This window comes from Micromys minutus, assembly GCF_963924665.1.
Source record: "Micromys minutus genome assembly, chromosome: 15".
Lineage (NCBI taxonomy): Eukaryota > Metazoa > Chordata > Mammalia > Rodentia > Muridae > Micromys > Micromys minutus.
In genome coordinates, this window is record NC_137984.1 from 56,036,385 (window position 1) to 56,058,127 (window position 21,743).

General features: G+C 35.6%; 1 protein-coding gene across 2 annotated transcripts in view; it reads left to right on the forward strand.

Moving 5' to 3' along the window:
• The window catches only part of TSC22D2 (TSC22 domain family member 2), a 44,254-nt gene extending 24,511 nt beyond the window's left edge, over window positions 1–19,743 (forward strand). For both annotated transcript variants that reach the window (XM_080929616.1, XM_080929617.1), the window contains 2 exons: window positions 17,482–17,533; window positions 18,149–19,743. In XM_080929616.1, coding sequence (XP_080785742.1) covers window positions 17,482–17,533; window positions 18,149–18,409 — 313 coding nt within the window. In that variant the 3' untranslated portion in view covers window positions 18,410–19,743. The remainder of the gene's footprint in view (window positions 1–17,481; window positions 17,534–18,148) is intronic.
• Window positions 19,744–21,743: the final 2,000 nt, after the last annotated feature.

Consider the following 21,743-nt stretch of genomic DNA (forward strand, 5'->3'; position numbering starts at 1 on the left):
CAAAAGAAATGTTTAACAAGTGCATTGATCCTACTGATTTTCACTAATATTGACATTGACAGAGAGTGATAGAACAAATCAGATCTCATACTGCTAGGTACGGTGGCACATGCCTTTAATCCCAGCACTTGGGAAGGCAGAGTCAGGCAGATCTCTGAGTTCAAGGTCAGTCTGCTCCAAGGATCAAGCTCTAGGAAAGCCAGGATGACACAGAAATACTACCTTTTTCTTTGGGGGACAGGAAGGGCTTTAGAGATTCTTATACTGTCAATCCTTGTTTAAGTTTTGATTCAGTTTCTTTATAAACTATTGTGTTTCTGCTACTGTTAGTTAGACATATCTCACTTAGTTTTTCTAGATCATAACTATATAAACATCATCTATCAGTATCTGTGGTTTTGCTGTTAGGTTTTTTGGTTTCTGTTTGTTTGTTTTGTTTTGTTTTGAGTTTGGTTTGTAGTAGGGTGCCTGGAACTTATGTAGACAGGGTAGCCTTGAACTCATAAAGGCTCCTCCTTTCTGCTTCCAGAATGCTATCATTAAAAGTATGTACTATCATTCCTACCAAATTTTCTTGGTTTGCAGAAAAGGAAATGGAAGCATGGAAAGATTAAGTACTGTATTACATAGCCATTAAATGGTGGCACTGGAGTCACATTTAGTTTCACTGGAATGTATACATACTCTCAGTGTGCTGGCATGGAGAGTAACCCTGGATAACCAGGTAGATACATTTATATTATACAAAAACATGAACACGTTGAATTGAGTAAATCATCCTTTAACCCATAAAGTATTTCCAAAATATATGTCATGAATTGTATAGTGTAAAATGATGCTGTTTTAAACAAGTTCACGTTAAAAATCATATAAGAGTTTGTAGTAACGTTGACATTGTTTCCAGATAAAGAAACTCAATTTATCTAACTTTCTAGAACAATTTACTTTTATTCTCCTTTAGACTTTGGAGTTACATGCATAAATACACACACAGGCACGAACACACATACATACATACATACACATGTAAACACATAATGAGTATATATACTAATAGTGGTAATTGTGTAACTTTTCAGTGCTTTTTAAGCTAACATAAAGTAAAACTCATATGTGAGAGTAAATTTTGTTTGCTACTGTGACAAAGTACTTGAGAAAGTAGTTTAAGGGAAGGGCTTATTTTGGCTCACAGCTTCATAGATCTCAATCCAAATTGTGGTTTTGGATAGAGAGAGGTAGGACATCATAGTGGAAAGTGCATAGTGGAGGAAAGTAGCTTACCTTGTGTCATCAGGGTAGCAGTGAGCCTGTAAGAAGAGTATGAAGGGAAGAGTCTTGCACACAAAGTACACTCATCAATAGCATATCCCTATGATCTACTTCCAACTAGGGTTCTACCTCCAAAGAGCCCATTAGCAGTCTCATAATGTAGTTACCTCTCAGAAGGGGCCAAACTTCATATCCAAACCACATTAGTCTGCCTCAGACTCCAAAAACTTGTGTCTGTATCTAATGCAAAATGCATTTAGTCAACATCAAAGTCCCAACATTGTTCCACGTAGAAAGCCCCTCTGAGACTCCAGACAAACTTACACCTATTGGCTCTCATTAAAAGCCAAACCAAGTTACATACTTCCAGTTTGCCCACAGTATTTGCCATTCCAATAGTGAAGGAGACATTGGCATGAAGAACTGAACCAAAACAAGACCAAACCCCAGCAGGGCAGGCGTTAGATCCTCTGACTCCTTGTGTGGCGTCTGACACACACAGGGGTATGATGTGCACTCTTACACACGTAGCCAGCCCTACCCCTCTGGCCTGGCTGGTTGCAGCACACATGATCTCTCTACTGGACTGGCCCTGTTCATTACCTGTGGCTTCCTTGGCAAATATCCCATGTTCTTGTCATCTCTGACTTTCTGGAATCTTCATATCAGCTTGAGGATAACTTTTACAGCTTCACATAACCGCCCTTTCAAGGGCTTGCTACACATTGCCTGGCTTTCAAGGCTTTCTTTGGACATCAGTGGAAGTTTCTATGGCCCCTCAATGTTTTAAGTTCTGCATGGCTACAAAGCCAGCGTCACTTAGATGCCGAAAAGATGATTACTACCACATAACACATACAGAAGAATGTTAGCTGCACTTCAAATTCTGTGGAAATACTGAAGAAGGGACATGGTCTAGTTCTTACAGATGTCCTAATTATAAAAATGGTCATATAGTTATAGTACTAATATAACCATAGTTCCAAATGGTAAGAGGTATTACTTAATAACAGTTTTAATTTTAGAAATCACAAGGATATCCTATCTTTGTAGTTGTTGACTTCTTAGGGTTATTTGTGCTCAGATCTACTAATGTAACAGAGTAAAGTGTCTTGGAATTTTTTCATGCTTCAAAATCTCATTTACTAAGAACTCCCACTTGTTATGAGGCATTTTAAAAGCATTATGAATCATCTTTAGCTCATATAACTAGATCTTCAAATCTTTGTTCTGCTCTGCTCACCTTCAGAATAACTTGGCTCCTTTTTCTTCCTCATAGACTCATTTCTGATCAATCCTTTGATTGGTCAGTTGAGAGGAATTCATGGATAGGTATTTCAGAAATATGATTATAAAATTCATATTTTCCTTAGATTGACCTCTGAACCTCTAATTGTAACATGCAAAGTCTTTATTATCTGAAAGATTAGGAATTTAGAAAGTCCACCATGTTTTCTGTAAAATCTTCCATTCCTTTATCACCATGCTCAAGATAGAACTGCTGTGTTTCACTGGTGTATACATCATGCAGTGGCCTGTAACATATAGAAATTGCTATAATATTTTCTCAATAAATAAAACCAAATTAAAGAACATTTTAGAAGGAGTACACATTAAAGGCTAGGCATACCAAAAAAAAAAAAAAAAAAAAAAAAAAGAATAGGAAGAGTTGTACTTACTGACTTAAACTAACCTTAGTAGGGAGAGCTGCCCATTTTCAACTGTTCCTATGGGACCCTTCTAGTCATTTCTAATCATTTAAATACCCAATTAGTTTCTTACATCTTTGTCCTGGCAAACTCAACATAGTACCAATTTCAAACTGATCTTTACAAGTGTAATTAGATAATATTGTAATTAGATATCATAGGCTGTGTTTCATAGTTTTTTGGAAATGTGCTGAATATTAGTCATATTCAGAGTGTATAAGAAGACCCCTGAGATGGATAGATAGTTCCTGCTGCCAAGGTCTAAGTTAAGAGGGAACATTTGATAAGGAGAGCAAACAGGACTGAATGGTGACGAATCCAAAGACTATTGACAGGACAGAGGTGGTTATGTCGGCCTGAAAGGAAAGGTCCCATCACACATGACTTACCTTTTATCTAAATTAATATAACAAATACCAGATCATGGTAGAAATTTAGGATTCACCATAAAGACTTTATACAAAAATGAGCCCCTAGGAGGAGTCAGTGAATAGAGGAACCTGCTGCCATGCTTGACAACCCAAGTTCAATTCCTAATCAAATCCAAGCCTAACAAGTTGTCATCTGACTCCCTACAGACACACCACACACAGTAAAGAAGTAAATTAAGCAATTTTTAAAGTTCGTAAAGATTTTACATAAGCTGATGTGAACAGCTATTATGACATTCTGCTATGTGACACATCTAAATTTTACTGTTACCTACAATATACCTCACTATCATTTCAGAAATATGATTCCACTTTAAACTTGAAAGTTGTTAGTAGTTAAAGCTGACCATGTGCCACTCTTTGCACCATTTTTCTTTAATGGAAAAAGAAAATTGAAACCCTTGTACATTGTCCTAGTGCCATTATTGTTCCACACCAGATTCTTTACTGTTACTGTCTAAAGCAGTGAAAGACTAGGATAATAAGTGGTTTAAACAAGGCAGCACTGTATCCCAATGTTGCCTGGTTGTCTTGTTATTGTTGTTTTGTAATATTTATTGGTAGAGTTTCACATAACACTAAAAAAAAAAAAAAAAAAAAAAAAAGTCCTGAAATGATTTGCAACCCCATGGGAACAACAACATTATCAACCGACCAAACCCTCCAGAACTCCCAGGGACTAAAACACCAACCAGTGAGCACACATGGAGAGACCCATGGCTCCAGTTGCATATGCAGCAGAGGATGGCAGTGTCTGGCATCAATAGGAAAAGAGGCCTTTGGTCCAGTGAAGGAGTGTTTTCCCAGTGTAGGGGAATATCAAGGAGCTGTGGTGGAGAGGATGGTTGGGGAGAGGGAGCACAATAAAAAAAGGGGGGAAAAAAAGAAAATTAAAAAAGAAAAGGCCTGGAGTAATTTAAGTTACACGCTTTGCAAATTTTATGTTAAATTGATTCTGTTACATTCCAGTAACCATTGATGATTTTTTCCAGTTACTATATTTTATTTTATACTGTTAAACTCTGACAGTCTAAGTATTAAATAGATTTATTACTGTGTAGTCTACATAAATACTCTTTTAAACCTTAATATAAATTACAATATCAAATTAATTTCATTGTATCTATTTTAGGATTGTATGAAGTCTTAAAATTTGACTAATAGAATACAAAAAAATCAAAGCAAATCTAGTAGGCTATAATTATAATTGTTTAAAATTCTTCAGAATAACAGTAAACATGTTTTTAATAACTAATCATAATTAATTTCTTAATATTTCATGACCTTGGGACTTTAATTTTTAATTTGTAGTTTAAGATAATTTAAAAAGCTGGCCTTACAGGGTCAGAAGACAAGGTAGCTGTTTCAAACAGTAGAATGAACTAATTGAATCTTGTATTTGCACAAGACCCCTTGACAGGCTTCCATTAACATGCTTCAACTGTGACCCCCGCTTTACAAATGAGGCTGGTCATAGTATGTTAACTCTCTAGGATGCACCCCTTTAATAAATGGAATAGAATTTAGATGTAAAAACAACTGGAAACTGAAAGAGGAAATTTCATGTTTGAAGCTAACCTGGGTTATGTAGCAAGGTCCTATCTTGAAAACAACAACAACAACAACAACAAAAAAAAAAAAAAAAAAAAAAAAAAAACACCTAACTTCTTAAATTCAAAAGCATGTGCTCTTAAAAATGTAATATTCTTTGGGAATTCAATTTTTGGCTCAGACAACAGATGAGAGATAAGATGTTTTACCTCCTTTATGGGAAGAACAACATTATCAACCACCCAAACCCTCCCCAATTCCCATGGACTAAAACACCAACCATTGAGTACACATGGAGAGACCTATGGCTCCAGTTGCATATGTAGCTGAAGATATCAGTGTCTGGCGTCAATGAGAGAAGAGGCCTTTGGTCCAGGGAGGGCATGTCTTCCCAATGTAGGGGAATGACAAGGTTGATCGGGAGCGAGTGCATCTTTGTGGAGACAAGTGGAAAGGGAGGGGCAATAAGAGCAGAGTGGAGGAGGGGGATAACATTTCAAATGTTTCAAATGTAAATACAGAGAGTATCTAATATTTTTTGAAAAGAAAAGATACTTTACCTCCCAGACTGGCTACTCCCACCATGGAAGAGAACAAAGGGGACTGGAGTAGTAGTGAAGTGATGGGCCTGGACGGCATTCATTAATTATGCTTAATCTATGCTGTCATTTATTTGTTGAAAGTGTTCGTTTATTCAGAGTTAAGACTAATTTTTACACATCCCAACTCGAAAACATTGATTGGTTTATTAAAACCCAAAGAAGCACACCAGAAATGACAGCACTCCAGAGAAAGAAGGGGTAGGATTACAAGTTTTAGACCTGTGCTACATGAAGAAATTCTAAGTAAAATAAAGTGAGCAGACATTTCCTCCAATAAAGAATACTGTTCACTTCCTTAAGGAATAATGACTGTTTGGTGTTATTTTAATCCAAACAAGAAGCAAGCAATTACATAATCAGAAACCTCAAGATATTCTCTTATGCTTCTGGGTTTAGCCCAGTTTTGAAACAATCCCTTGACAACCTTTATTTTATTTATTACTACCCTGGACTTCGGATGGGGGCAGGTTATGAATGAAGTAACATAAGGTAATAAAGAAAAAAATTAGTAACCTTTGAATGATTTAGCTGTGGAATCTTACTGGCTAATTTTAAAACATTATTTTCATCTGCATTGTTCATAGAGTTAGTTTTTCTAGAATGCAGGTTTAAATATCTTTTCTGTGAAGAAATGAGCATAACTAAAAATACTAGCTATAAAATGGGTAAGAACTATATACTCGTTGCTGTTTAAATTTCACTTGGGAATAGTTTTGATTTTCATTTTGTTCAAGTCTCATGCAGAAATGGGATTGAGAGGATCTGTTCAAAAATGGCTGCTTAGCTGGAAGAAACAGTATGTTAGGTTCTTGAGAAAGGAGATAGTTTTTGACTGTTGATTAAACAGTATTTCTAAAAACTGTACATGCTTTCTCAAGCTCATCTTACTCTGTAGCTCTTTAGGTCTTTTGCAGTGAGCGTCCCCTTTTATCTTAACTTTAAGCATGCTCGCTTTCTTCCACAGGTTAAGCTAGCTACCACATTCTTATAACTCAGATTTAGAGCTCTTGGCCTGAGACTCCTAGAGTTCTAAGTGTGTACTCCCTATATCTTTCTTGTAGTTCTCTGCCAGGATTCACATTTCAGGTGAAACCTAAACTCACTTTCCTACTTTACCTACAAATTTAGCTGCCTTCATTATGACATACTACCATTATCCAATTCCAGATTGTCCTAGGCCCTGTCTTTTGCCTCCTTGCATTTCTTTACAGTAGAGCCCCTGTCCCTCTTCATCTGTTTGATCTCTCATGGTCTCTATGTTTCAGTTTGGAAATTTTTTTTTAATCTTAAGTACACAGTACTGTTTCATACCTATGAATACCTGTCTGCTTCTGCTTCTCTCCTTAACTTTTTCTCTACCATTCAGCTTATTACCAGTTCCTACAGAGAGAGGGAAAGAACCAATATTTGCATGGTAATACTATTTCATAAAACTCTAAAACCAATTGATAAAGGAATATATATCTAATAAGAGTAATTTGCCAAAGGACAAATGACTTGGGGTAAAGCCAAGCTACACTGTGTATTTACTAATACCATATCTAGTGATCCTACCACCTTTGGTTGCTGCCAAACTTTGCTTATAACCAATGTTCTTTGGCTGGCATCCTTGGTATAGAAAAGTGATGGGCCTGGACGGCATTCATTAATTATGCTTAATCTATGCTGTCATTTATTTGTTGAAAGTGTATTATCCCAAAACTTTTCTTCTCACCTTGACCATAAACCATTGTGTTCTCACAGGCAGAAAATAAACAAATCAGTGTAATTAAAGATGTTTTAATATTTTCACTTGTTTTATGTATGGACATTTTTGCATTCTTGTCTGTATGTATATCATATGCATGCCTTAAGACCATGGAGGTTAGAAGATATCAAATTTCTGGGACTGGAATTACAGACAGTTGTGAGCTGCCATGTGGGTGTTGGGAATCAAACCTGGGTCCTCTGCAAGAGCAGGAAGTACTCTTAACCACTGAGCCCCCCCCTTTTAGCCAGTCCCCTTTTTTAAAATTTACTTATTTTTATTTTGTGTGTATGAGTATTTATTTGTATGCATGCTTATATGAAATCAGTGTAAAGTTTTTAAATGCCAGGTATTTAGCTTCAAACTAAAAATGAGGAATGAGATTTAGAACTATTTCTATATTCATTGGGTCCCACTGTAAAATGATAGCATTGTCGCTGTCCACTATCTAGGAAGAATTACCATAAGGAAAGTTACACGATAAATGCAGGAATCAGTTTGGGAAGTGATATAAAATTGAATACACAGAACAAGGCCTCAGAATTAGGGCATAGCAAATGACACAGGATTCAAGTATACATGCAATCTTTTTAAACCTCTATAGAAGAGAAAATTTGAGTGAGAGCAAAAAAGAATAATTATCCCATAAGTACTTGGGGGAAAGAGATAAGCAAAGAGTGGGAGTTCTGGAGAAAGAGCTCTGTAACTGAGCACTTGCCAAGCATGCAGAAGACACTGGACCCCAGCCTTGACACCAAGAGAAAAAAATAGGAGTAAAAGAACTTGGGAGGGTTTAATGAAATGAAGAATTTCCAACTTAAAATTTGAACAGGTATTTGAAATGGGTTTAGGAAAGAACATATGGTAGTTCATTTCTGTGATCCTCAAACTCTGGATGTGGAAGCAGGAGGGTCAAGCGAATTCAAGGCTGGGGGCTGGGCAGTGAGCACACTGGTAAAGAGCAGTGGTGCTCTTCCAGAAGACTAGGCATCAGTTGCCAGCCCGCACTTGGTAACTCAAAACCATTCTCTAACTCTGGCTCCATGTGGATCTGGCACCCTCTTCTGGCCTTCTTGGGCATTGCATGCATGTGATTCATAAACATATGTAGGCAAAACACCCATACATATAAAATATAAAAAGTTCAAAGTTGGGATGGTGAGACAGCTCACCAGGTAAAGGCCAAGCCAGATTACCTGAGTTTTATATCCTGCAATTACGTGTAGGAAAGAATCAGTACCTGCAAATTGTCCTTGACCTCAGCATGAATGTAAAAGAGACCAAAGCTAGCCTAGACTAAGATTGCTACTGCCTCAAATAAGGGGGGTGGGGGGATTTAAAACTTACCTTTTGAAATCAGTCTAAAAAATAATCTAGTTCCTTTTGCAGGGAGAGGAGGCATCTTTTTTGTTACTACTGAGAATTCCCAAGCTAATGTTAAATGGATATTGCGATTTGCAGATTATTTTTATATATCACTACTGTTTGAAAAAGCGAGGATGACTCACCATCCCCAGATATAGAATTGGAGACAGATTCCAAAAAGAGATACTATTAGTCCTGGTTTTATCTTCTTTACAATTCAGCTGTTTTTGTTGTGTAAGTAGACTGGACAGACAGTGCCAACAGTAATAAGAAGTACACTTATTACCATAACTGTAATAATTCCTAAATATGTTCAACTCTCCTAAACTAAGGACCTAAGTTTTGCCAATCATAGATGTTACAGTAAGTTCTATTTTATATATTTAATTGACTTGTTCTGGACTAGTGAGATGGCTCAGTGGGTACAAGTGTCTGCCCTGTAAACCTAAAACTGGAGTTCCATCCCTATAACCTATAACCGTTCAGGAGGAGGCGGTTCTCAGTTGTCTCCACGTGTGTGCCCTCACACACAGCAGCAATGATAATAAATGTTAATGCCTCATGGCAGTGGCTCAGTGGATATCGGTGCTGCTACCAAACTTGATCTCTGGGAACCACATGGCAGAAGGAGGGAATGTACTCTCTCACGTTGTCTTCTGACTGGCGTACAGACAGTGTGGTATGTGCACATACAGCCACATTTTTTAAAGTGGAAAAGTAAGAAGAAAAGCCCTATTTTGTAGGATGAAGTAATCTCTAGAGACAGTGGAATCAACAGCTCCTCCTTTCCTTCCATCCTTTCCCCTTTTCACATTAGTTTTTTTTGTTTGTTTGTTTGTTTGTTTTTTCTGCAGCCATAGACTCTTAAGTTTCTGCTGCACAGGATAACATAAGTGATTTTTAGATGTTCTTCCTGTATACTTCATATAGTGAAACTAGTCATTTATCTCTGTTCTCCATTTGCCCACCTTCCAAACACCAATGCACCTTCTTAGTTTTTGTAGATATGCTTATTTGTTTTCTTTGTACATTTGCACAGCATATACAAGATATATTATTCCATTGTGTATGCAATAATGTATTATACGCACAGTGACTGTAAAGATGTTCTGTACATTGTCCCCTCCTCAGTAAATTAAAAAAGCACCCCCTGACCCAGAGATATATTGCTATGCTGTGAGAGAAACTGTCTTGGTGTTTGCTCTTTTAGAGGTGCATACCATTCAGCTATTGTTTAACCACATTTCCACAGAACTCTTGCTGTTAAAACAGTACTATAGTGGCTGGAGAAGTGGCACATCATTAAGAGCACTGGCTGCTCTTCCAGACGACCCTGGTTTGATTCCCAGAACTTACATGGTAGCTCACAATGTCTGTACTCCAGTCCCAGGGACCTGACACCCTCTTTGGGCCTCCATGGGTACTGTACACACACATTGCACAGACATACATTCAGGCAAAATACCAGACACAGAAAATTAAAAGGTCAAATAAATAAATACAACAGTGCCGCAGTGAGTGGCCTTGTAAATAAGACACTGTATGAGTACTGAGAGGTTCTCAGATACAGGGCTACTGACTGGAAGAGCGTATAAATAAAAGAGAGGGAAAATTGGGTTAACTGTCTGAATTGGAAAACGTTATGCTATAGTTTTAGTTTATATAGTATGTTTTTTTTTCATGTCTTCTGGTTTTCTTTGTGTTTTGGTGGGGGGGGGGTTGCTCTTTGTTTTGTTTTGTCTGGAGAAACAGTCTCATGTACACCAGTCTGGTCTTCTTGAATATTTTTGTAAGCTGTCTGTATGAATTCAGTCTTTCTGTTAGTCTCAGAGCCCTTCAGATATCTATAAGTACTTTATACATAGAAAAATTATAGAAGACTCTTGTTTTGCTTTTCTTTATGTTTCAGACATAGACTGTTCTTAATAAGTTTTTTGAACCCCTTAATATAAATTACATAGTTGACTTTAGACAAAGGGGGGCTAAATTTGGAAAGGAACATTGAATTGATTGCATGCTCTCACATATTTATCAAATTTATTTTCTTACCATATGAATGTCTTTAATTTTTTTTTTTTTACTATAAGAAATTTCACATAAACACATACATACAGAGAGGAGACTTGTGAACTAACCAGTGTGTTCCATGAATAATCTTCTGTGACTGTACTTAATGTCTAAACTGGAAACCTGACATAGGCACATACTATCCACATGTTTCCTTTTCTCCTTTTAAACATTTGCCTTTATGGCCAGGAATTTGACCTAAAATTAGCTGATGAATTTACTTTTTAAAAAAATGAAGGATTAGTGAACAAAATTTTTATAAAAAATGCTAGCTGTGAATATCAGTCTTTACATAAGTATTTACCTCAGTTTTCAAAGGTTCCTTTTGAAAAGCTTCTACATCTTTATTAACTCTGGTTACTTGAGAAAATAATAATACCTAAATCTTACAGTAGCCTTCATATCTGCTTGTTCAAGATAAGTAATAGCTATTTTAAAAAGTCACCTACTGAGATTCAGGCATAGGAACACATGTTTATAATCCCAATATTTATAAGACTAAAGAAAGAGGTCCATAAGTTTGAAGTCAGTTTGGGATGCATAGTGAGACCATATTAAAAACCTCTGCTCCATTTCTTACTTTAGGTTACTACTAATGAAAATCTCAATTGAACATTTTTCTGGGAGTTTTTAGTCATTAAGCACATTATTTCTTTTATATTAGAATTTATGTTGATCAGTTGTCAGTACAAAATACATTAAAAAATGAATGTTTAGCTTAATTTACCTCAGTCTGTGTATGTGTGTACGCACGAACTTGTGCATGCAGGTGCATGCTCTGTCTCTGTCTTGTTTTCCTAGGGATAAACCAAGGACTTCACATAGGTTAGACAAGCACTTAGCCGTAATATTTTCTTCTTAAGACAGGAGATTAAGATTTGCATTTGCCTAGAGATTTGTTCTATGTGAATCTTACTTCTTTGGACTCCTTTCAGGGGAGGGGAGAATTAACTGTTAGACTGTAATTATTTTAGGCCCCTGCAAGTTTGGAGAAATAGTCTTCCCCAGGGAAGAGCACATGATTAATTACCCACTACCAAATAGCCTTGAAAACATGCATCCAAACAAAACCATATGGACTACAGAGGTTGTACTTAGAATTATGCTTGTGTGTATGTATCTTTGTAACAACATTAATTTTTTTAAAGGCCATGATTAAGCTGGGCATGGTGGCTCATGCCTTTAATCCCAGAACTCAAGAGGCAAGAGTCTGGTAGAGAATAGCCAGGACTAATTAGAGAAACCCTATCTTGAAAAACAACAGCAACAACAGCAAAAATAAAATAAATCATGAAGAGGCCATGAATTTGAAAGAGCAAGGGGGCGGTGCTTTAGAGGGAGGAAAAGGGAGGAGGAAATGGTGCAATTATAATCTTAAGAAATAAATAAAATTTAAGTATTTAAGTAAATTTAGCCTTCAGTTTTGTAGGACTTTATGTTAGACTTAGTCTTCTTCAGTCAGCAGCTTACAGTTGTTATCTCTTAAATAACCGCATTTCTTGAAAGACTGGCAAAATACTACCTGGGTCTCAATTAACGTTTTAATGATAATGTCATTATTGTATCTTTCTATTGAGAAATGGTAGGAATAAAGTTAGTAAATAATTTACTGTAAGCAGCATATGATATCTGAAGAGTTTAGGACTTAGCTCCTCTCATGATTGATGAAGAGTCACTTTTACCTGGTTTACAGAAGGGAGCTTAGGGATAAAGAATCAGAATTACCTACCAAAGTAATTGACTCATATTACAGAAGATTTAATTCTGTAATTTAAGAAATTCTTTTACTGTATTTGTGTCACTGTGAATGTGACTAAAAATCCAAAGGATCTTTGAGTAAAAACAGCGTAATTTTTTTATAGTTTTTGATTCATAGACACAGAATTTTAATATATTAACTCTAACAGACAAAAAACATTTTAGTTCCTAGCAAATAGGCAGACTACTGGCTGTCCAAAGATCAATGAGCAAAAAATGCCTTTTCTAAGAAGTTGCCTCCCTCATTCTGAGAGTGGAACTACTTCTGGGAATGTGCTAGATAAGATAAATAACTTGTCATGAACACTGTTTAATCTTTGGGTCCGTGCTCAGTTTCACAGCTAACATTTACTGCTTATTTAGAGCATTCCTTAACATCCACAGTTGAAAGTTTGTTTAGGTCACTATAGATAGGTGCTTTCTTTTAGTTTTTCTCAGGAAGAAAGTTACAGATTTTAACATTAGGCCTAGGTTTGAATTCAACCATAGCGTGTTAGTTTCTTTACTTTTACAATGTGAATATTGCCCAGGCTTATTGATAATTATAGGCCTGCAGTTAAATGAATTGTCATAATTTCCTCTGCTTTATCATTTTGTTCATTAGCATTTAGATAGAGAAAAGACCTGAGACTGGAGGGTTATTAAAATACATTAGCTGGCCTCATTCTGGGAGTGTCTGACTCAGTTGGTAGTTCTAGGGCAGATCCTGATAGAGCCACTTCTAGCAAGTTCCCAGGTAGTGTTGCTGCATCTAGTTAAAAGGAACTTCACTTTGAAAACTAGTTTATCTGAATTCAGAGAATTTTCATGGCTTCTCATTACAAGCCATTAGTACTTAAAATCAAATTATGTCATCCCTAATTACTGTCAGAATGCATTTGAGCTCTTATGTGTCAGAGCACCATGTCCACTTGAAGAAATATGTTTGCATTGTTCTTTTATTGTTTCTGTTCTTATTTTAGACAGGTAACTATTCCATGCCAGTCTACCTTATTATAGATTAAGCAAAGGTTACCTCTCATGTCATTTAAAAAGTGAAGTCAAATTAGATGACCTTGTCTTCACTGATTTCACTTGTAAAGTCCAGGTTTCTTTCTGCCTTCTTATCTTCTCGGTAAAGCTGCACGTACTCGATCATGACCAGTTGCTAAAGAATAAGAAAAACATAGGAAGAAATTCAGCTACTAGGAGCCAGCTGGGATGAAATGTATCAGCATGGACAGACACACTACCTAATGTAGCATGGTTACTTTGCCTTCTGCTCTTTCTGTGGCTAGAACTATCATTAGCTTTATTTAAACATTAAATTCAGGGCTAAGCATGTAGCTCAGTAGTTATCTTTCAAAATCCTATATTTTTGTTCGTTGTCTCTGTTAGAACTTTTAACTTGTTAATAAATGCTAATCAAAAAAAAAAATTTTCCCTAAAAGATGTTGCCCATAATTGAAACCTTTGGCTTCATTTTGCACTTAATAGCTTAAAGCAAGAAGATTCTGAGTGTTTCATTTTTCTCTGTATTTCTGGTAGTAATTATAGCACTTGATTTAAAATGAACTTACTTCAGTTTGAGTGTTTATATGTGTGTGTGTGTGCACCACCCCTTAATCTAAAACACATGGTTTATTCTTACATTGCTTTTATTCCAACAATACATTTAGGGGTAACTAATTATATAATGGGTAGATAATCCATATGAACAGATTGCAAAAAATAAAAATAAAAAGACAGAATATTCCCTTGAGGAGAGTAGAACTTGAAACTGTTCAAAATATGGTAGATGTAGTACTAAAAAAGAAATCAAGATATAAATCAGCATTGAGTGACAAAAACTTGAAGGAAAAAATACTTTGTTTCATTCATCAATCTCATTTTAAAGGAAGCAGAAGCTGTGGCCTGAGCACCACAGAGAACTTTTACCTTATTTGAAACTGCACTGAAGACAACAGTGTTTGTATCTGTATCTTCATTTTAAATCTGGCCACTTAAATGGCGGTTCCCAAAACCCAAGTTTTTATCAGACTCACCCAGAGGGCTTATTCAAATACACTAGCTGTCCTCGGTCCAGGAGTGTCTGACTCTGTAGTTCTAGGGCAGATTCAGATAGAGCCACCTCTAGCGAGTTCCCAGGTAGTGTTGTTGCAGTGTTAACCAGTTAGTACTGGTTAAAAGGAACTTCATTTTGAAAACTGGTTTATCTGAATTCACAGAATTTTCATGTTTGGAATCAAATTATTGTTATCTCTAATTCCTGTCAGAATGCATTTGAGCTCTTATGTATCGGGGCACTACTTACTTCTTCTCGAAAGATAATGAACTTCCCTCAAGAACCTCAATCTAAAAATCAACTGTAGTTCTATTAGTATCATAAAACCAATCACTACCTTGCATTGATCATTCATTGTACCAGGAACTATGCAAAATATTATTTAAACTCATTTAATCCTCAAAGGATTAGGATTAGGACATAAAATGACTATTTTGAAGTAGAAGAAAAAAAAAGATATATAAACTAATTTCCCAAAATTCGCAGTGAGTTATTAAGGATCAAGACTTTGGTATGGTGCTGTGCCGTCTTCCTACACTATTAAAATTAAAAAGTATACATATTGCTGGACTAGAAGAGGGATAGAATAATTGGCTATATTATAGGTCAGCAAAAGGTATCACAGAAAGAGATGGCCCTATGCTCCTTAAAGAACAAGTGTGAACGCCACATAAATTGGAACTTCAGGTATCTCCATGCGGGGAGCAATTTCTGCTAAGTGAAGAAAACATGAGAAAAACATGGGTATTAGATTGCAAATATTACATAAGACCAGAATACTTAAAAAGAATAACAGACCATGTACAACAAATGTCAGAGTCATGACGAATTTTATATACTAAGTCGTTTTAAAAGTAGGATTAGTTGCTGTGTGTGATGGTTTATACCTTTGATAACAACACTGGGAAGCCAGTGACAGTTAAATCTCGAGTTTGAGGCCAGCCTGATCCACATAGTTTCCAGTCAGCCAGGGTTACATAGTAAGACCCTGTTAACACACCCCCCCCAATAGGATTGGGGTTTTGTTTGTTTTTGTTTATTCTTTCTCCTGTAATTTTCACTGTAAGCCAGTGGTTCTCAAAGCAGTCAGGTAACAGAGTCAGCATTTTCTGGGACCTTGTTAGAAGTGCATTTAGAGCTCAGCAGTCTGTTTACTCTAGACCCACAAATAATTGGTGCATACTAATTTGAAAAATAATCAGTATAGATTGTTGACTGTTATTAAAGTAACAATTGTACTAGGGCTTTAACTTTATTAGAGTACAGTGCTTAACAAAATTGAAATGGTAAGACCCAATAGACTACTTTTCTTTAACATGATCTTGCTATAGCTTGTAAATCCATTTCTTCTTTGCTGCAGTGAGATCAGAGTCAGGACAAGGATTTGTTAGGTCAGCATTCAAAGTGTAGCATGTTCCTTCCTATTCCTTAGCTGTAGTAATGACTTGGAAATTTACTGACTTGTTAATTAACAAGAAAAGGAATTAATAAACACCTTTTAAAAATTTTTAAGCTGTATGTATAAAACTGGTATTATAGTTAACATGAAATGACTTAAAGTAACAGTCTTTCCTGGTAGAAGTAATAATACAGAAAATATAAACCAGAATTCTTAAGCAAGAGCTAGTTTAAATGCCTGTCACCATCTTTATTTGTGATAGTTTTTTATACTAAGCCTTATAAATTATACTAGTTGGTCAGTAATTTAGTTACATGTAATCTTAATTTACTTTGCACATATTTTTCCAGTGACTGAAAGCCATTGGCATATAGCCAATGTTGGTTAGTGAATATCCTTTCAGATCTTAAATATGCAGTGCCCTTTCATCTTAGCAGCAACAAAAAGTTAACTAGTACAAAAAGACATAAAGCATTTTCTGTATGTTGGCTGAAAGTACCAAGGAGGCAAGTCCATTGAAGCTTAGGGACTGACTCCATTCATTTTCAGACAGGGACTCTTATATCCAGGGACATTAAATAAATGAGTGAGTAGCAGAACCTGGAATGATAGCCAGACCTTCTTGGATTGTAGTCTTAAAAGGTACATGGGAAAGAATGGTTCTGAGCCTCAACCTGGCATAATACTAATAGCCCATACCACTCAAAGTAAAATAATCTTCAGTTATTTTAAATCCCAAATTCTTGTTGGGTATAGTATACTTTGTAAGTATTACTGAGTAATGTTTGATTCCAAAATTATATTTAAAGTCTTCATGTTAACTCAAAGAAGTATCAGATTTCTTTTACAAAAGTTTAAACTAATTCTGTCTTTGAAAAATTTATAAAAATACCATCAAGAGTATTATGTATAGATTCTTGCTACTTTTACCACTTACACGATGGGAAAATATAAATCATAGGGAACAATTATTTAATCTTCTGTGTCATATAAATGTTCAGGTGGTATTTGAACTTGGGGTATCTACATAGTAGCCAGAAAACTGAATTATTTTCAGAAAAACACATGCTTTTCTTAGGTAATAACTGCCAGCAAGTAACCTATAATCTACCAAATAGATTTTAACCAGATAATCCAAAATCCTGTTGAATTATTTTTGGAAACCCTTTTTACACACTTAAAACCCAAATGTTAAAATATAAAATTGATAGAAATCATCTAAATTTTAATGTATTATGACCACCAAAGAGAAGACTCATAATTAAAATTGGGAGTTCCAAAGTGACATATGTATGTCATAGACAAATTATAAATATTAGGACTATAAAGGATTTGTAGAAGACAGCCATGTACCAAGATGTCATGTTAAGAAGTGAAACCTCTGAGCATTGAATTATTAAAAATATACTTAATAAATTATATTTAAAGTTATCACATTTGATATTGGGTAAACACAGATATCTTTTACATTATTTTAAGAGTTGAAAGGATGGTTAAAGTTTCGAGGATAATTTAATGAACTATTCTAATTTTTTCCAGTGCATCTGGGGGCGGTGTTGTAGCCATTGACAACAAAATAGAACAAGCAATGGTAAGTAGGTTCCCAGTTGTCCTTTCACTTCACTGTTGGTCAGACTGACTGGATCTCCCAGGTCCAGATAGCAGACTAATTTCTTAAGCCAAGAGCTACCTGTTACAGAATCAAAATTTAGAAAATGCTAGAACATGGGAAGATTCTAGTCCACACATGCTAGTTGGCCTTCCATCCAATCACGCTGCACCGTGGATCCGGACCATAAGAGGGAAACAGAACATAATTCAGTACAGTATGTGTTCATCTGAAAAGCATCAGCCTTTTGTTCACTTAAAGTGGAAGCTATGTGGCACTTCAGTCTCTAAAGTACTCCTGTAACTAGTTTATTATCAGACAGCTTTGCATTGGAATATTACTTCTCTGTTGTCTTTAAGCTCACTGTAAACTTTGGGAGCACTTTCTATACTAGCTGGGAAAGAGACTTTTCCACCCTATCTCCCACAGGTTCTGTTAAGATATCACAGAAACATTAAAAAGCAAGAGGAGAAAACTGCTTTAAAATAGCAAAAAATATAGAAACCACATAGTGTTTATAAGACACCCAAATAATCTAGAACTAGCTCTTAACTCTTCTCAACTCCTTTTTGACATTCCTAATTTTGTTCTTCACAGGATCTGGTGAAAAGCCATTTGATGTATGCAGTAAGAGAAGAAGTGGAAGTTCTAAAGGAGCAAATAAAAGAATTAGTGGAAAGAAACTCTTTACTTGAACGAGAAAATGCACTGTTAAAATCTCTTTCAAACAATGATCAGTTGTCCCAACTCCCAGCCCAACAGGCCAATCCTGGTAGCACTTCTCAACAGCAAGCAATGATAGCACAGCCTCCTCAGCCAACGCAACCTCCACAGCAGCCGAATGTCTCCTCAGCATAAAGCTTTCTTAAGCCTCGTTAAGGAAAAAACTGAAAGCAATCTTTCCTGTGTGCCACTGGTGTTCTTTCCACTCTGTAGAAAGCAAGTAGCCATGCTTCGGCTGTGTGCTTGGCCTTTTCAGTATTAGACAATCGTTCTACAGGAGCTTTCCCTCTCTGTGTCCTGCAGCACTGTTGATGTGCACTTTCCTGTCAACAGTGCACGAGGAGAATACTAGATGGGGTTTATTAAAGCAAACAGAGTCTGCATTCTACATGTGCGCATGAGTGGGATCTTTAAAAGTTTTGGTGGCTCTCCCAAGTTTCTTACCACCCATGGATGTACCTTGAGCCTTCTGTCGCATTATAAGTAACAGTTCACCTAAAGAGCCACTTTTCTTTCAATATCAGTAACATTTGCCTACATAAGTTTTATTTTGTGTTTTATTTATTACAGGGCTGCTATTTTCATATTGTACATGAACAGTGTCACAGAACTTTTTTAATTTTCTTGAATAATTATAAGTATCAGTAAAGGAATTGAACGACAGGATTACATTTAATAAATAAAAACGTTTAGGCAATAATTGAACAAAAGAATCCTGGCACATTTCTAACACTAATGGCAATTTACCGTTGGTATTTATTTTCAATAGTAAAGATCCAGCTTGAATGTAAATTTTGTATAGTTGTAAGTATGAAAAACACAGTGCACCTGTACAGGTAGTCACCAGTTATTGTGATATAAGAAATAATTGGGCTATTTTCATGAAGAAAACTTTGTTCATTTGTTTCTACTTCCTAATAGAAATTGCCACAATTCCTCTGCTTTCCAACATTTCCTATGACATTTTTTTTTTTTTTTTGGGTGGGAATAAAAAAGCTGTGAAATTGTTCAACCTACTTTGTAACCAAAGAAGCAAAGCTGTGTAATGGAGTTTTGTTTTGTTTTATAATGCACATTCTTTATGTATTTTTATTTAGTGTTTTCTTGGTCACAATTTTCTTTGCTGTCTAGCATGATCTGCATGGCCTGTAATCTTTGAACACTTTCGTACCTCATGTTTTTTATCCAGCACTCTTATTGTACTGTGTACTAGTCTGTGAACAATGTCAAATAAAAAAGAAGGAACAGGTCGTATGGTGGAGCTGAGCTAGTGCACAATGCACCAGTTGTACAGAAACAAAAATGAAGTGAGCCATCTTTTGTTCATTTAAAATGGTGTTTTGAATTTCATATGCAGAAAACGTTTTGTTACATTGCAGATTTTAATGTATTTAATAAATGCAACATGCAGATTAAGTGCAGTGTATACTGAGTATTTAAATTAAAATGTACATTTCATAAATACAGTTTCAAGAGAAAGCATCATTTTGTGTATACTAACACATTAAGTGTATGTCAGAAATTGATGTAAAAATATATATTTTAACACATTTTCTGAAATTAAACTACAGTTTTGTTCAAATATTTGGCTCTATATGTGTTCAGAATTTGACTAGATTTGTATTTTCACAGTTCAAAATATTCCTTAAGTGAACACCCATGTTATTGACAATGATAGTTCTTAAATTTTCAAAGTAAAATAATTTAAAGAACACAATGTGAGCAATATTTGTACTCAATATTCATATTATGTTAACAGTATAAATAGGAAATCCTTGTCTACCAAAACTTTTACTTGAATTCAGAAAGGTGCCTGTAGAAATTAACATGTCCTGTATGGGTAGCCCACTAGCTAATTAAGTCTTAATGAGAAACAGTAGTCAGCGTTCCATGTTAGAAGAGGTTAAATGTTCTTTATCTATTTGAAACGTTCTAGCTTCAAACAAAAGGAATAAAATTGAAACATACATGGGATTACCAAATATTTTATATTCTAGTGCTACAAGAAATAATGTTCAGTAAGCAAATTTTTCATCTTAATTAGTAACATTAGTAATACTTAAAAGAACTAGGTAAGTGTGTAGACTTGAGTATGTAATAACCCTAAGGATTCAGAGTAAGATTCTAGTAGAGCCACTGTGGGCAAGATAGGATGTGAAACTGCTGTTGGAATATAAACCTTCCATGCCCTTCATGGCTAATACAAAGAATGTTAGAATAGGGTTGCAGAAGGAGACAGTTAAATGACAGATGGTTGCCCAAGAATGCACAAGATGTTGTTTGATGCCTGGCACTTGACAAAAATCAGTTTTGTAAAAACAAGAAATGAGTTTTTATTCTACGGATAGAAAAACAAAATATAATAGTATCCACCAAGGAAATAATAGTCTAAGGTTAAAAATGGTGACAGCAATTGCTACTACTCTTAACTTTCTAAAAGGGCCAAACATCCTAGAAAATGATTAACTTAAAAAATAAATCCCAAAAGGATTGACTTCTGATAAACTAAGAAATGCAAATCATTTAAATCAGTTTTGTCTTTAAATATTGGGAATTAATGTAGTATGTTGGGCTTTTCTGTAGTCTCCAGAATGAAATTTAGCAGTGTACATTAAGAGTTTAAATATTAGTAAACAAGCTCAGTGGTGTGATACTTAAGGAACAGTGTTCAAAAAATACAATTTGTGCATATCCTATATACTCATTTGTTCCCTGGGTTACAGAAGTTTTATTGATTGCCTACCCTGTCCCCCACTTTAAGTTGTGTAATAAAGTTTACACCTCAATCTTTTTCCCATTTCTATGAGGCACACTGAACTCCAGAGTCAGGAACAAAAGTGACCCAGGTGTTGTGCTTTTATTTGGAAATATTTGAATTTGAATAATTTCTTCCTAATTGGTTTCTTAATGATCTTCAATTAGATTAGGTCTTTGTTGGGATTAGTGTCTTTGAATACCTAGACTGTCAACTAGTTGAAATTCCAATTTGTGAGGTAAGTCTTAACAGAAATGTCGTCTACCTTTAATTTTCTGTCTCGGCCTATAAACCAGGTGCTAACACTTAAGCTTTATGTTGGTTTAATTTTCTAATACAGTACTGCATGTGCAGTTAAAAACTAACTTTGCCCAAAGGAAATTATTTTTAGGTAGTCCTAATGTAATCTTAAGATCTGTCCAACAAAACAAAAAAGTGTAGAGATTTAGAATATTAAGCATTCTGCTATTTTAACTGTTAGATGAAGCTATTCAACCTTGATGACAGGTCCTTTATGATGGACATGTTTCATTTCTCTTCAGTGATTCTGTTAAAAGGTGAAAGGCCAGTCCCCAGGCTTCGCAATTGAATTGAGGCTACACAAACCAACCAATAGGGTGAGACAAAACAGTAAAGGATGGCTGCCATCTAATTCTTGAAGGTCACAAGAGGAAGGGTGTGTTTCAAACACAAGAAAAGCCTGCTCCAAGCTCT